At 34.8% G+C, this 13,618-nt stretch overlaps 2 protein-coding genes across 2 annotated transcripts in view; one reads left to right on the top strand and one right to left on the bottom strand.

The window, feature by feature from the left end:
* Window positions 1-13,618, top strand: part of CCDC91 (coiled-coil domain containing 91) — a 562,122-nt gene that overhangs the window by 148,362 nt on the left and 400,142 nt on the right. The window lies entirely within an intron of this gene.
* LOC136010716 (potassium voltage-gated channel subfamily KQT member 1-like) overlaps window positions 1-13,618 on the bottom strand; it is a 475,694-nt gene that overhangs the window by 417,625 nt on the left and 44,451 nt on the right. Inside the window, exons 5-7 of the mRNA XM_065672339.1 lie at window positions 10,314-10,392; window positions 7,680-7,776; window positions 2,804-2,944 (exon numbers count right to left, since the gene is read on the bottom strand). Coding sequence (XP_065528411.1) covers window positions 2,804-2,944; window positions 7,680-7,776; window positions 10,314-10,392 — 317 coding nt within the window. The remainder of the gene's footprint in view (window positions 1-2,803; window positions 2,945-7,679; window positions 7,777-10,313; window positions 10,393-13,618) is intronic.

Raw genomic sequence — 13,618 nt, 5'->3', positions numbered from 1 at the left:
CTGATTCACTTTGTCCTTTGTCACTGTTCCCAGCTGTGAACTGCACCTGCACCGTGACTCACTAATGCTGAGGAGGCCTAGATGTCTGAAAAGCTCAAACAACAATTTAAACAGTGTTCTTCATGTGCCTCACACAGCTAGAGAAAGAGAAAGCTGATTTTATCTTGCTGTTATACAAAACATGTCAAGTTCTGGAAAACAACAAAAAAACCCTATTGAACATTTTGCAAGACATATACATATGCTGTGAATTACAGATTCCATGTCATCTATCTCAGCAGAGTAAAGTAATACATGTTTTAAACTTATCTGTTGGTCTTCATAACTGCACTCCTTTTAAATTCTTTATGCCCAAATTATTAACAAAATATGCTTGTATAAACACACCCTGATTTTTTTTTTTTTTTTACCTTTTTTACTCTTTAGTCAAATCAAGGCTGTGTCTTCCAGCATTTAAAAATATGCTTTAATGCATATCTGAACATTCAATGCAACTCATAAAGCAAGTTCTGGATTACTAGAGCAAAAAAAAGTAAAATGGAAGGGTGGAAAAAGCATCCTGGCTTCACATGAAAGTTTTATTACATGCAGGAATAACCCCTGCATGAACATATACATGGGCAGAATTGGATGCTAAAAACCATAGTCAGTTCCCAAACTGATTGCTGGAAATCCTTTTTTGTTTTCCACTCTACCTTGCTCCCCTCAGTTTGATAAGGTGACCTTCCCATTCAGGTCTGAAACTGGGCATTTCTGGCCTTTTGCAGTTACAGGCCTAGGAATTACTTAATGAAACACCAAAGGCATTATGCAGAGCAAACATGAATGACTATCCTTTAATGATTACACATTAAATTAAGACCTCCTTACTAAGAAAACTACATGCTTTTAATTTCTTTCACTGGTGTCTTTCTAAATCACACGGTACTACAACCCTCTTTGGAACTTCACTATACTAGAAAAAATTATGAGAGATTTCTCATAGATTCAGCTGAACTAGTACAGACTTTTATGGGAGCCCCTAATGCTACTGAACTTGCCACAAGCAGCCCCACTTTTAATTAGATGTACTTCACAGATTATTCAGCTAGACCATTAATAAAAGCAGCAACAGTAGCTGCATTCCATTGTGTTCAGTCATTTGAATGCTGATATTTGAGCTGAGGAACTCAAGTAATAGCAGAATAAGTAAGCCTGTGTACTGGTTTGTTTTCTTAAAGTAGACATGGGGTATCTTTCATAATGTCAATTACACCCTAATTCTTCTACTTTTCTTTTTTACATACAGCACAGTCTATGCATTTGGGACATTTATCCTTTTCCTCTGCTAGCTAGAGCTTATCTCATGTCTACAACTATGAGGTTTTATATTTTGAAAACTTCATCACATTTTATTGAGGACTTTCACAAGTGATTGTTGTATAAGCTAGTTCATAGGTTTATTTCTTCCCAACACATTAGATAATCGGGTCCATCTGGCCATTTAGAGGATTTTTCTTTTTTACTAGATTCTCCTTAGTTTGTATTGTTTTGCATAGCCATAGGTGATACTTTGCAAATTAAATGATTGCCTGACAACTTAATGACATGAATTTAATAGTTAAATTTTTTTTATACTGAATCACTTAAAAAGTGGTAACTTAGGCTACATGTAGTATAATCTGTATTTCTGTATACTTCGCTGAAGTTGAGGTTTACGCAGCATCTAAGTTAAGAATTAGAAACACATCTATTAGGAACTTTTTGTCTGCCTTCCCAGATTTATTCACCAGTTTATTTGATTGTAGATAAACAATTAGTTTATGGCCCAATAATTATGTGGGCATTTTTCAAGTCTGTCATCTAGGAACAAATCCAGTTTATTGTGTTTCAAATCACTCTTGAAATATAACCTTTTCTCTTTGGAAGTTGGTGTCTCTGTATCTGTTCCAGTCCTCTCATTTTTCTCTGTCGCTAACACTGACATGATGGATCTCCTTTGGTTTGTTATAATGAGACAGACAATTCATAAAACATATGAGGTTCTCCAGCGGGGAAAAGGAACCACAAGAGAAGAGATGGTTCGTGCAACAGCTAATAAGGAAGGAAAGCATGAGTCACAGTCAGAAATATGATGAGAAGAGCCATATGAAGGGAGTGTAGAAACAATCTGGTCCCTTATTCTGTTTATAGCTATCTATTCCTTTTTCAACTGATTCTGGGTATGCAGACAATAAGTACCACAATGCTTTCAAAATCCTACTCACCCCTTAATGATATTTTCCTTTATTTCACCAAAGATTTGCACTGACCCTAACTGATAGTCAATACCCAAAATACTTGAGCTATTTAACTTTACAGTGAATCATGGAATTATTAAAACAAAAACCACAGAACCTGCAAAGGGAGCTTTACACAAGAAGACCCAACAAAATAGCATTATTAATCCATCTTCTACAAATAGAATATACTTTCCAAGTTATGCATCGTTTGCAGACAATTAAGTGGAGTTTAAAAGAAGCAGTGTAGGTTTTGGAGTGTGTTTATACTCTTCTGAAATGTGGATTTCAATGTGGACTGTTTGTAAACATTCAATGTCCTTGCTAAGGACTTGCTATCATGCTTTCACAATATGGGTTAATCCCAAAATTATTTAATTGCATTTATTATAATTTTTCTTGTATCCTTTTTCAAAGGTTGTTGAGCTTCCCTGCAGAAATACATTTTGCAAAAAAAGAAATGACAGATTTTTTAAAAATTCACAACTTGAACAGAAAATCTCGTGTTCTAAGTTTGTGCAGACATTTTGTTGGTGAAGACTTACCACACCCCACCAGAGGGCATCAGCATAGCTGGAGAAACCTGTCTTCCCATCCTCATCAACTGCATCCTTCTCAGCAAGATAAACAAAATAGGATGAAAAAATTAATCCCAAGAATCCAATGTACAATGTGGTTATGAGTTCCTATTAAAAAAAGGAAGCAAACAAGCACATAAGGTTTGCATCACATATGTTCTGTCATTGTAAAATGTAAATATTGGTGGTGTTTTTACATCACAGCAGAAAAATTAATGAATTGTATTTCAGGTACAAAATTTGCTTTCAGTAAAACAGGTAGTTCAATGACTTGTTTTCTATTCATATTCATTTCTATTCATACACAACTAAAGAATTCAAGAAGCCATCATTTCTAAAAGATTATTTGGACAGCTAAATGTAGGGTAAGACATCTCTACTGTTTTACATCTTGTAAATGGAAATTGTTCTACTCAACTGTCCACTCAAAATACCAAATGTATTTTTGAAATTTGAATTTACTAATTTGAAAAATAGTAAAACAGCTTTAGAGATGCACTTTGTGAACAGTACACTAAAATAACAGTTAAGAAATTACAACCATGTCTTGTGATTATGACCGTATCTAAGCAATGAATTTGTGTATCTGATATTTAGATTGCTTAAGACCGAATATTGATGCCTTAGCAGTTTCATGTGAAGAAAAAGTAAAATTTTAAGATAAAATGTTAGGTAGGTGTAAACTTTATTTCAGTCCTGAAAAAATAAACTGTTTGAAGCTAGGACAGTTTGTTAGAAGGGACTTTTGTTAGGGCATGATACACTGCTTGTGAATGTACCAGTTTCCCTGCAGATTTTTGGATAGGAAGGATGTGACTTAGACACAGGGTTGTTACAGTCTTCAGGAAAAATGTGCTTGTGGATTTAAACAAGCCAAAATGTATGGTGTCACAGATGCAAAAATGTGTAAAGCTTGTGAAAGCAGCACTACATTATAATCAAATGAGATATTCATCTACACCTCAGGAAAATCCAATAACTAGTTATGAGGGAAAATAGCTTATTTTTATTACCTGAAGTTTACAATGCTTCAATAGTTAACACATACTATTCCTTTATTTTCTTTGCACATATTTAGCTTTTTTTGTTGTGAAACATTATCATATTACATCTTCATTGGCATCTGCCTTAAATCCTTGATGGAGTTATTTTTTTTCCTTGAATTCAAAACAATATGGGAATTAAATATTCCCATAAAACAAATTTAAAATTGAAGCCCATCTAATAAGGATTGCTTCAACTTATAAAGTATGTCAGGCTCTCACATTTGTGAGGGAAGGTTCAGGTTTTCTCATCAAACTTAATTCAGATTAATTAATACATTCATTTATTTATTTATTTTAATTTCTTCATAAGAGCTACCTAAAAAAATGTAGCCCTGATAGCTAGCAGTTGCATCCAGCAGCAGGAACTATATACACTCTTCCTTCTTCTATAGCACTAATTAAAATCTAGGTTCAGTAAGTTTTTATGCAGTCTTAGCATAAAGCAAAGTAGGTGTTTTTTCTCTAATAATTTAATAATGACCTAAATAAAGATTTTTTATAATATTTAGTTTTGTCCATGGGCAAGTCTTTCTAACTGAGCCTTAATTTTTTCAGGCCTGTTTGCTAAACAAGGCAGATGAAAGAGGAAATAAAATAAGTTTCCAGTAGTTCAGATTTCTATGCTGGTCACCCTTGTTTCTCATCTTTTTTTCTAATGATGTTACTTGTGTACTACTGTGTACTTGTAGATATGACTTCATTGTTCTGAAAAGTTCCTTATGTTTACATTTATAGTTTGCATGTCTTCATAACTTTTTGGTTTGCCTACGCAAGTTTTTTTCAATGCAAGATGAAACTGTTTAACACCTAAAACTGTAAGTTCAGTGATCCATAGAAAACTACAACAGAAATGGAGACTAATTCTTGTTGCCTGCTTACAAAGAAAACATTCTGCTTTTCTCTAGTAGATTTGTGACTTTTTCCGACATCAACAGAAATCTTTTAGTTATACTGGCATGTTGCTTACATCTCAGATATTAACAGATTTTACATGTTATTGAGGGATGGCCATCACTGCTTTCCTTTGATTTTGTCTCAGAGGACAGAATTAGAGAGTGGTTGATAATTGGAATACTTCTGGCTTAAGTGCTGACTTGCCAGAAGTGGGAAGAAAAATATGCTTTCCAGCAGTGCTGTGCATAGTCTTATGAGATCTTTTCAAAGTGTTTGGAATATCAACAGAACTAATTGGCTTATTTTGCCATTGGCACCTCTCAGCTGCAGTCCTATATTCATATAAAGACTGAACTCTTTTTAAATAAAGCCGAGATAAAAAGGTAATTGTCTTAGACTTATTCTAAATGTCACTCAATATTATATATGTATATATACAGAAAATACTAACATGCCTATATTTAAGAACAATGGTAGCAATCCAATAATGTCTTTAAGAGAGAGTGCAGAAGATTTTGAAATAATACATACTTCAAGAGATATAGATAGATTGGTGTTTACCAATGTCAAATAGTATGAGTTGATGCATGATCTCAAAGTAAAATGCAGTTTGCAGAAATCAGGCCTTAAAACTTTACGTTTATATGATTTTTACTTTTTTTTCATAGATAAGAGCTTAAAAGAATGCTGCCTAATACTGTTTTCAGCAAGGACTTTCAGTTACATGTATGCAAAGGAAACAGCAAGAATAAAAAAGAAATATGCATAAAGGTAAAATTGACTTGACTTGAGACATTTTTTAACTTAGATTATATTTTCAATTGCAATAAGGACCACACAATATAAAATTCAACACTGAGGAAAAATACCAGAAAAGCCTAACTCCACAACTCATCAGTAACACCCTCCTCAAAGCAGTAGAAGACCTCACAAAGCAAGGTGAGGAATAAGTAAAACTGAGAGGATTAGAAACTGGAGCTGGATTGGCTAACTCAGTTTTTCAGTAAATTCCATGTCTTTCTATCCCCGCATGTGATATTGACTCATGTTTTGTTGCTTTTGGCAAGAAATGCTTGTATAAGCTCAACCTGCTGAAAATAGAAGAACTTCCTAGCCAAATCAGGCCTGAGTGGGCTAATACAGCTATGGAAATCATTGGTGACAACTTTAGTAAGCTTTTCTGGGCCCACAGAGGTCCAAGTGTTTGTTATTTTCACAGGTCACAAGATGTGAATTTATTTTCTCACACTGTTTAAGGGTCTAGAGTCCCGTTTTTTTCTGAAAGAGTACCAAACTCAACAAATAAATGAGGACCTTGTACTCTGTCTGTAAAGAAAAAGCAGCTGAGGTGGTTTTGTTTTGTTTTTCTTTTTAAACAAAAATTTCTTTAACAGACTGGACAGGAATAAAGGTTCTATTTTCTCTTCTCTTTGGTACCATGCTAGGGTTTCAGCTGCACTTGTCCAATGTCAATACAGAACTGTGTTTTTTACTTTTTTTTTTTATTAATGTGTTAGTGGGTGATCTGCTCTGACAAGTACTACAGATCTGTAGAGTTTTATATATTATCATAATCACTTCTTTGGATTAGCAGAACTTCAGGTGTGTTTATTCATAAATTCACTTCTCCACGGGTATTTCTTTTCCTTTTAAATCACTGAAACTATTTAAGTTTGTGACATTTAAGACTTGAGTGTTATATTTTGGAGATAGCATTTCCAGATTCTTGACTAAAACTTTGAAACCCACAGGAAAAAATTCTCTCAGGCACCTCTGTCATTAAGGTTAGCAGATGTTGGGAAAGTGTGTTTGAATATCAGCTCTGCCCTAGCTAGATATCTAGGCAATGCAACCTTAGTAAATGAAGACCACACAAACTTGGGGCGTTAGAAGTCATTTGGTTGTACAGGATAAAAGCAGGCTTTATACTAGAGCACTTTGGTGTGTATCAATGCTGCACAGCCATCATGATATAAAATTTCCTACAGTAAGGGGTGGGGGGGAGAAATAAAGCAAAGAAAAGAAAATTTTAACATAAAATTAATCTTTTGGATTAAGTACCTCCTATTCTCACTCATAACCACACTCATAAAGTGCAGGATAAAGAACCCCATTACAAGTTTGATGTAAAGATTCATAGCACTGTATTAGCCCTCCATAATACAGTATGATATTTCGAGGCTAATGATAAAAGTTTATTATTATATTCATAAAGCTAAGTCAGCTTTTCATTGAGAGATTCCATGAAGTCCCCAAAAGAAGCCTTCAACTAGAAATTTTTAGAAGTCTACACTAAAACATTTTAGCTTTTCCTGCTTAATGAACTTTTATGCAGAATAACTGTTTCAAAGCTTCAATGGATATATAACAATTTACAGCCAAATTTAACTCTGTGAATACACCCTTGAATAAGTAACTTTTCTAGCATTTCCCATAGCACAGTTAGCATTTTTATTTATAGAATTAATTGGAAAGCTCTTTATTCAGGCAGTGAAAACAGAACTATTTAAATAATTTACTTGTTCTATCAAGACTTTTTCACTAGTGTTTGTTTTTCCACAGAACAACCAAGCTAGGAACAAATCTTCCGTGAAGACAGTGAACAGTATTTGCAGTATAAAAGGCAGTCAACATAACTGCATTTAATAAATTATATTGAAGGATAACAACAAAAAATTAATTTGAAAAAAGACAAATAATACCTGATACGGGTACCCTGTTAGCTACTGACCTGAAGTAAAGTATAGTGTTCCCATTTTAATAGTAGAAACACATGATGGAAATATGAAGTACTTTTTCTCTTGCAACAGTAACTGTTCCTTTAAACCAGGCTATGATTTGAAGTCCATGAAAAGAATACACTAAAGTAAACAAAATCCCAAGGCTCTTTAAAGATGTAGTACCTGACGATGTATGAAAACAACTGATCCTAACAATCGCCACGTGCCACCCTGTCGATCTACATGAAGCATTCGAAGTATCTGGAGAAACCGGATCCCTCTGTAAGAAAAATAAGACATGAAATGAAAGTAGTGATTAAGAATAATACTGCTCTATCTATACATATAGGACTATGTACACTAACATCCTGCCATATTACAGAAATGTGATAGCACTGTCCCTGGCTACAGTTGCATCTTAAACTTGAAGTATCTATCTGAGTATATAGCATGTTTAATTACATTTCATTATATTCAAATATATTTAGATATATTTACTGGAACAACAGCAAGTTAAAAAAAAAAAAAAAGGCGTCTAAACTATGTGCTTTCTAACTCAGTGGAAACTTGCATATTTTACTTAATTAGGATAGAATCATAGTTCCAACCCCCTAACACAGGCACAGACACCTTCCACAAGACCAGGTTGCTCAAAGCCTCGTCCAGCCTGCCAGGGATGGGGGCAGCCACAGCTTCTCTGGGCAACCTGTGCCAGGGCCTCACCTCATAGTGGAGCATTTTTTCCTTATATCTAATCTAAATCTCCCCTCTTTCAGTTTAAAGTTTTATGTCTTATCCCTACCTACCCTTTTAAAAAGTCCCTCTCGAGATGTTTTGTAGGCCCCCTTTAGATATCGGAAGGCTGCTATAAGGTCTCCCCTGAACTTTCTCTTCTCCAGGCTGAACAACACCAACTTTTTTAGACTTTCTGCATAGGAGAGGTGATTCTCAAATGCCTCCTTTTCTTAGCAAAAGTGATGCTTCCAGCTTTGCTAACATAAATATATGCAACCTTTTTTCTCTATTTGCCAAAAGAATGTGAATCAAACATGGTATTACTGAAGTCCTTTTTGTACAAGTTATAGAAAACATCTAGTTGGAAATAGTATTTTTTTGATTTTTAGGACAATAATTGAATCACAAACTCCAAATATTTTCAACTAAAGAAAACAAATTATTTACATTGCTCTTCAGCAGAATTTTATTGAATGGAAATATTTCATTCTAGTCACCTGTTCAATAATGAACTTTGTTTGCTTACACTTATTATCACTGACACAAAACAGTGAAAAGCAGGAAAGGATGAATGTGAAATTCATCTACCTGAAAATTTTTCACTGAAAGTATTTTTAGCTCTTTTTAGCTATCCTTGAATTTTGTTGTTATTGTTGGTAGCATTGTTTTTTAATTCAATCTTCTTATTTTAATTCCACTGTGGCTGCATTTTTCTGGGTCACACCAGAAACTCAACATAGTGCCAGCCATCCTTCAGTCCTTGGTCTTAGACTGGGAAGGTATACTGTCTTCTGGAAGACCCAACTTTTCCTTTATTGAGAAAGCAGGTTTTCTGAGCTTTCACAGCTGACAGTCAAGTAATCAAATGCTTGTCATTTTTTGGAAAGCACACGATAATCCTGGCTATCAAATCATGTATCAGTGACTGTGTATAGCAACACCATGTTTTGTTATTTCTTTGATATGCCATTGGAATAATAGTTTTATCTAGCTGGAAACTTCAAAATATCCACTTAAAACTTATTAATTAAAAGAAGAGTCTAAGAAGAATTACAAGACAACCAAATACAGGTTGTCTTGTAATGTAATTTAACCAATATAAGTGAGCACCAATACAGTTAGGTGATGCAATAGCTTACTAGTTGCTTATGTCAGGAAGGGGGAGATCTATATATAGGTCCCCTGTATACAAGCCACAGTGCGCCTTTTCATTAAAGTAATTCCTATAATTTTAGTTAAATTAAATAGTCTTTTGAATTTTCCCATTTATCCTCCTGTACTCTTATATGAGCAGACAAATCACATTCATGCTGCCTGTGTGTCTTTATCATCATGTAAGGATTAATGTTCTATGGTAACAGTTACCTTAAAATTACTTTACACATTTATTTCTGTCCAGTGCTTGTCTACACAACTGAACAGTTTAGACAGTACTGTACATTCTCACTTCCTAGTGATTATACTGCATTGGGAATCAGAGGCTTGTAACAGAACATGTAGCACATCTTGCAAGTTAAGTTAGAAGTGGGAAGTACACCTACCGTGCTTATCATTCCTTAGTTCTATTTACCCACTTTACTTCCTAAAACAAGCTTGCAGTACTTGATGCAAGCTGAACAAACACTATAGACATCAAATGTTTCTGGTTCATGTATGGTATGAGTTACTTGTGCCAAACAAATCCACTGAAGCATAATTACTCTTTAAACAAACCCATTACTCATACTCAAAAAGTACAGAGTTAAGTGCTGCCTGGATTGCCTCTTAAATAAACCGATGTTCTGTAATACTCTTTTGTCCCAGAAAGGGAGCTGTTTGATGTTTTATATAGGACATAAAGTTTAGGTTTTTCCTCTTGACTTCAGCATTCCCACTATTCTTAATATGCCTTGTTTCTGCCCTGTTCTTTCCCAACCAGTGTCCAAGCACAGTAACACACAGTGTTTCACTGTCTAATGTTTCAATACTGTAACTTTTCCTATATTGAGAAAAGTACTTATACATCCAATTCAGAAATTGGGAAATTAGATAGACATCTAACATCTGCAGTTGTGAAGAGCTACAGTCACTACAAGACCATACCGTATTGCAGAGGTGGCAAACACCTGGCCATTAGATCCTATGCTCAGAACAATAATTGAGGCTACTACCACAATGAGATCTGTTAAAAAAAAGAAAGAAAAAAGGCAGAATATATAAAATTTAGCTCTCAGCACCAGAACACACAAAAAATACAGAGCAAAACACTTTACAAAAATAGCTAGCTGAAATTTGGTGCCCAGTAAGTGAATGTAATAGCTTCATATCAAAAAAACAATAAATACAGTTTCTTCCATGATGAATTTAATAATGGAAAATTTAAAGATCCTGACAGATCAAGCAGCTTGCCATAAAAACAACAAAGGCAAACGCATATGTACACCCTAGAAATGAATCTACATTTTGGCTCAAGGCTTTTTGAGATGGAAAGTAAGGGTTTGCTTCAATCAATAATGACATGCATAAAGACAAGTATCATAGGCATATATGCATACATACACTTAGTTTAAAAATTGTATCAAAGCTGTAAAGACAAGCTTTCAAAGTTTAGGGAACTGTCAGAACAAAGGCGGCTTAAAAGAATCAGAGTTTTTGGTTTACTTTGTATGAAGAAATAATTGTTTCCAGAGTTCAATTTTCTTTTTTCCACAACTCCACAGTTTACAGAGTTCCAGCATTATACAGTGCAAAGGATGGATTGTGCTCACAATGCCAGCATCCCTTACTTTCTCTTATCCTATTTCAGTGAACAGGTCTATCGCTGTTAATTACTGAACATTATTCTGAGAAGACATTTTTCTAATTTCCTTATGGGCATTTCTGTGGTAATCTTCTTTAGGACATCTGAATGCTTCACTTTCAAAATCTAACCAGAAAATAAAGGATAGTATTATAAACACGTAGTGAATGTAGACAGAATGAGGGCAAGATTTGGTAAATTTTCCTTGCCAGTTTTAAACAGGCAGTACTTTATTCTTCACAGCACTTAACACTATATTGTACTTCAAAAAAACCAGTGCCTGCTGACTTCACTTTTGCAGCTGTGAGAGCTCAGAACTTCTGTAACCTAACTTCAAAGTCTTCATTTGGACATCCAGAAAATGAGGCACACTTGTGAAAACTGATTTAAATTACTGCCACAGAGATTCCATGTGATGCCTAGGCAAGATGCAGAATAGAATTCAACTTCAGAGGCAACAGTTGCCTCCAACAAGGGTAACGTTTTCCTCTCCTTTAACCATTCTCCTGTTATTCAAATCGTGTTGTTGTTGCAAGAAATATTGCAGCAGTTCTACAATAACAGTATCCTTCACTCTCTTACTTGGATTAATTTCCAGTATCAGTCTGATTTTTGCTGCAAAAGCAGTATTCCTCCCCATGGGATAGCACTCAATCAGTGTAAAGACTGTACTCCAATAATTGTAGCTAAATGAAAATGTAAATAAATAGAGAGAGGAATACGTTAAGGCTACAGAAAGAGCTTCCATTTTGGGATACTCTTAACTTTTCAGTACGTGACCTTCCAAATTTTTTATGCTCTTCTTTTATCATGTATGTACATGAACATACATTTGTAAACACTCAGAATTTAGGGAGGGTTTTCTTCCCAACACATTATAATACAGATCTTTGCCCTTAAGCAAAAGATGCAGCTGATATCCTTACAAAATTATCAGATATATACATATCCACCTGATGTCCAGCACTGGAGGAGGCAAAGACTGACACTTAAGAAAATAGTTTTAATCAGGTACTGACAGCAACATAGATTTTTCATTTGTACTTTCTGCTTTTCTGAAAGTGTGTTCTACATGGCAGAGATATTTTATTTCCCCCTCCCCAACTTGTTCTTCTATTTGCTTCTTCTCTGTACCTAGTTTTGTTGCCAGTTTCCAATCTTTAGGCTTCTCATACTAATCCCAGTTTACTGGTTCAAACAATACTATTTTACTCTCTAGGTCTTCAGCATATCTTTCTGCCTTTACACTGCCACCTTTCAGCCCCATGTATTTTCATCCTCTGCTTTTTTCCTTCAGCCTCCTGCTTGCCTGTCAGTCTTTTTATATGTCCTTCTTCCAGACCCTTACCTCATGTCATTTCACTGAGCCTGTATGTCCCAGTCATTTCCTCCTACCCCACCACTTCACCTCAGCACTTCAGCCTGCTATTTTCTCTTTCCATGTGCCCTGGGCAGTTGCAGGGAGAGCACTATAAAACCAAAACCAACAGATTTTCCACTTCCAACCCAAGCACTGCTGCTCAGATAAACCTGAAATTTGAACTGTGCAGGCTCACTGCAGATTGAAGAATATAAGAGCAAATTTTAGCAGGGCATTTTAAGCACAAACGAGCTACCAATTTTTCAGAGGCTTGTTAGTCAGTCAGCTTGGAATCGATTTTCAGTAACAATCAAAAAGGTGTTTTCTAAATTTCAAGTATCTGCTTCAAAGTGTGGAAGTGCTAGTGCTTCTCCATAAGAAATCATCAGAATTGCCTTTTTCAGAAACAGCTTAAACTTTTTGCATGGGATGTCTCCACTAGACTCAAACTGAAGGAGATGCTTGGCATGGAAAATATCAAGACGAAGAGCCAAAATTTGTTTAAACAACTTTTCAACTTTAACAAGCATTAGTATTTAGATTAGCATTACATTAGTATTTATGCTAGTTTTTGAAAAAGAAAGTGTCAGGAAGGTTTGCTAATTTTAAAAATTCAATTCCAGTAATTTATAAACAGCAATATGTGGATATCCTTCTCAAACATTCTACCTACTTACATGTTTGCAAACATGTCTGCACACATACATTAGATGTAGAGAGACAAAAATGACGTAGTGTCTTCTATATAATATGTGAATTACATACGTAGGTGACAGACCTCCATAAATCACATTCCCTGCAACTTAGTATGTGTGGTACACAGATTTAAAAACCTTGTTCACTGCTTGTCCACTGTCCCCATGGCTTACTCTTAAATTATGAATCCTTGGGATATTTCAAACAGCTGCCATTTTTTTCTTTAAAATCAGCTTGGCAGTGAAAAAAATTACTTAGTTACGCATAAACTTCAGCACAGCAAATGGCAACACCTATTATACAGCCTACTTGAGTACTGCTTCATTTCAGCAAATTGCTGACTTGTTTCCAGTGTTCTCACAAGTTTACTTTCTAGTATGCAATTCTCAGCTTTTGAATTAAAAGCAATTAATCCTTTTTTAAACTTAAAACAGTAAAAACATTTGCATTTGTATTTTAAGTTTTAATTGCCATAGTATTTTATGGAATCTAAATAGTCTTCAGCTTGCAGGTATGTTCTTAGTAGTCTGGAGATAATATGATGTCCACAAA

The sequence above is a fragment of the Lathamus discolor genome, chromosome 1, assembly GCF_037157495.1.
Source record: "Lathamus discolor isolate bLatDis1 chromosome 1, bLatDis1.hap1, whole genome shotgun sequence".
In the NCBI taxonomy this organism is placed as follows: domain Eukaryota; kingdom Metazoa; phylum Chordata; class Aves; order Psittaciformes; family Psittacidae; genus Lathamus; species Lathamus discolor.
Note: the sequence above shows the minus strand (reverse complement) of the source record. Positions and strands in the feature narration are given on the sequence as shown.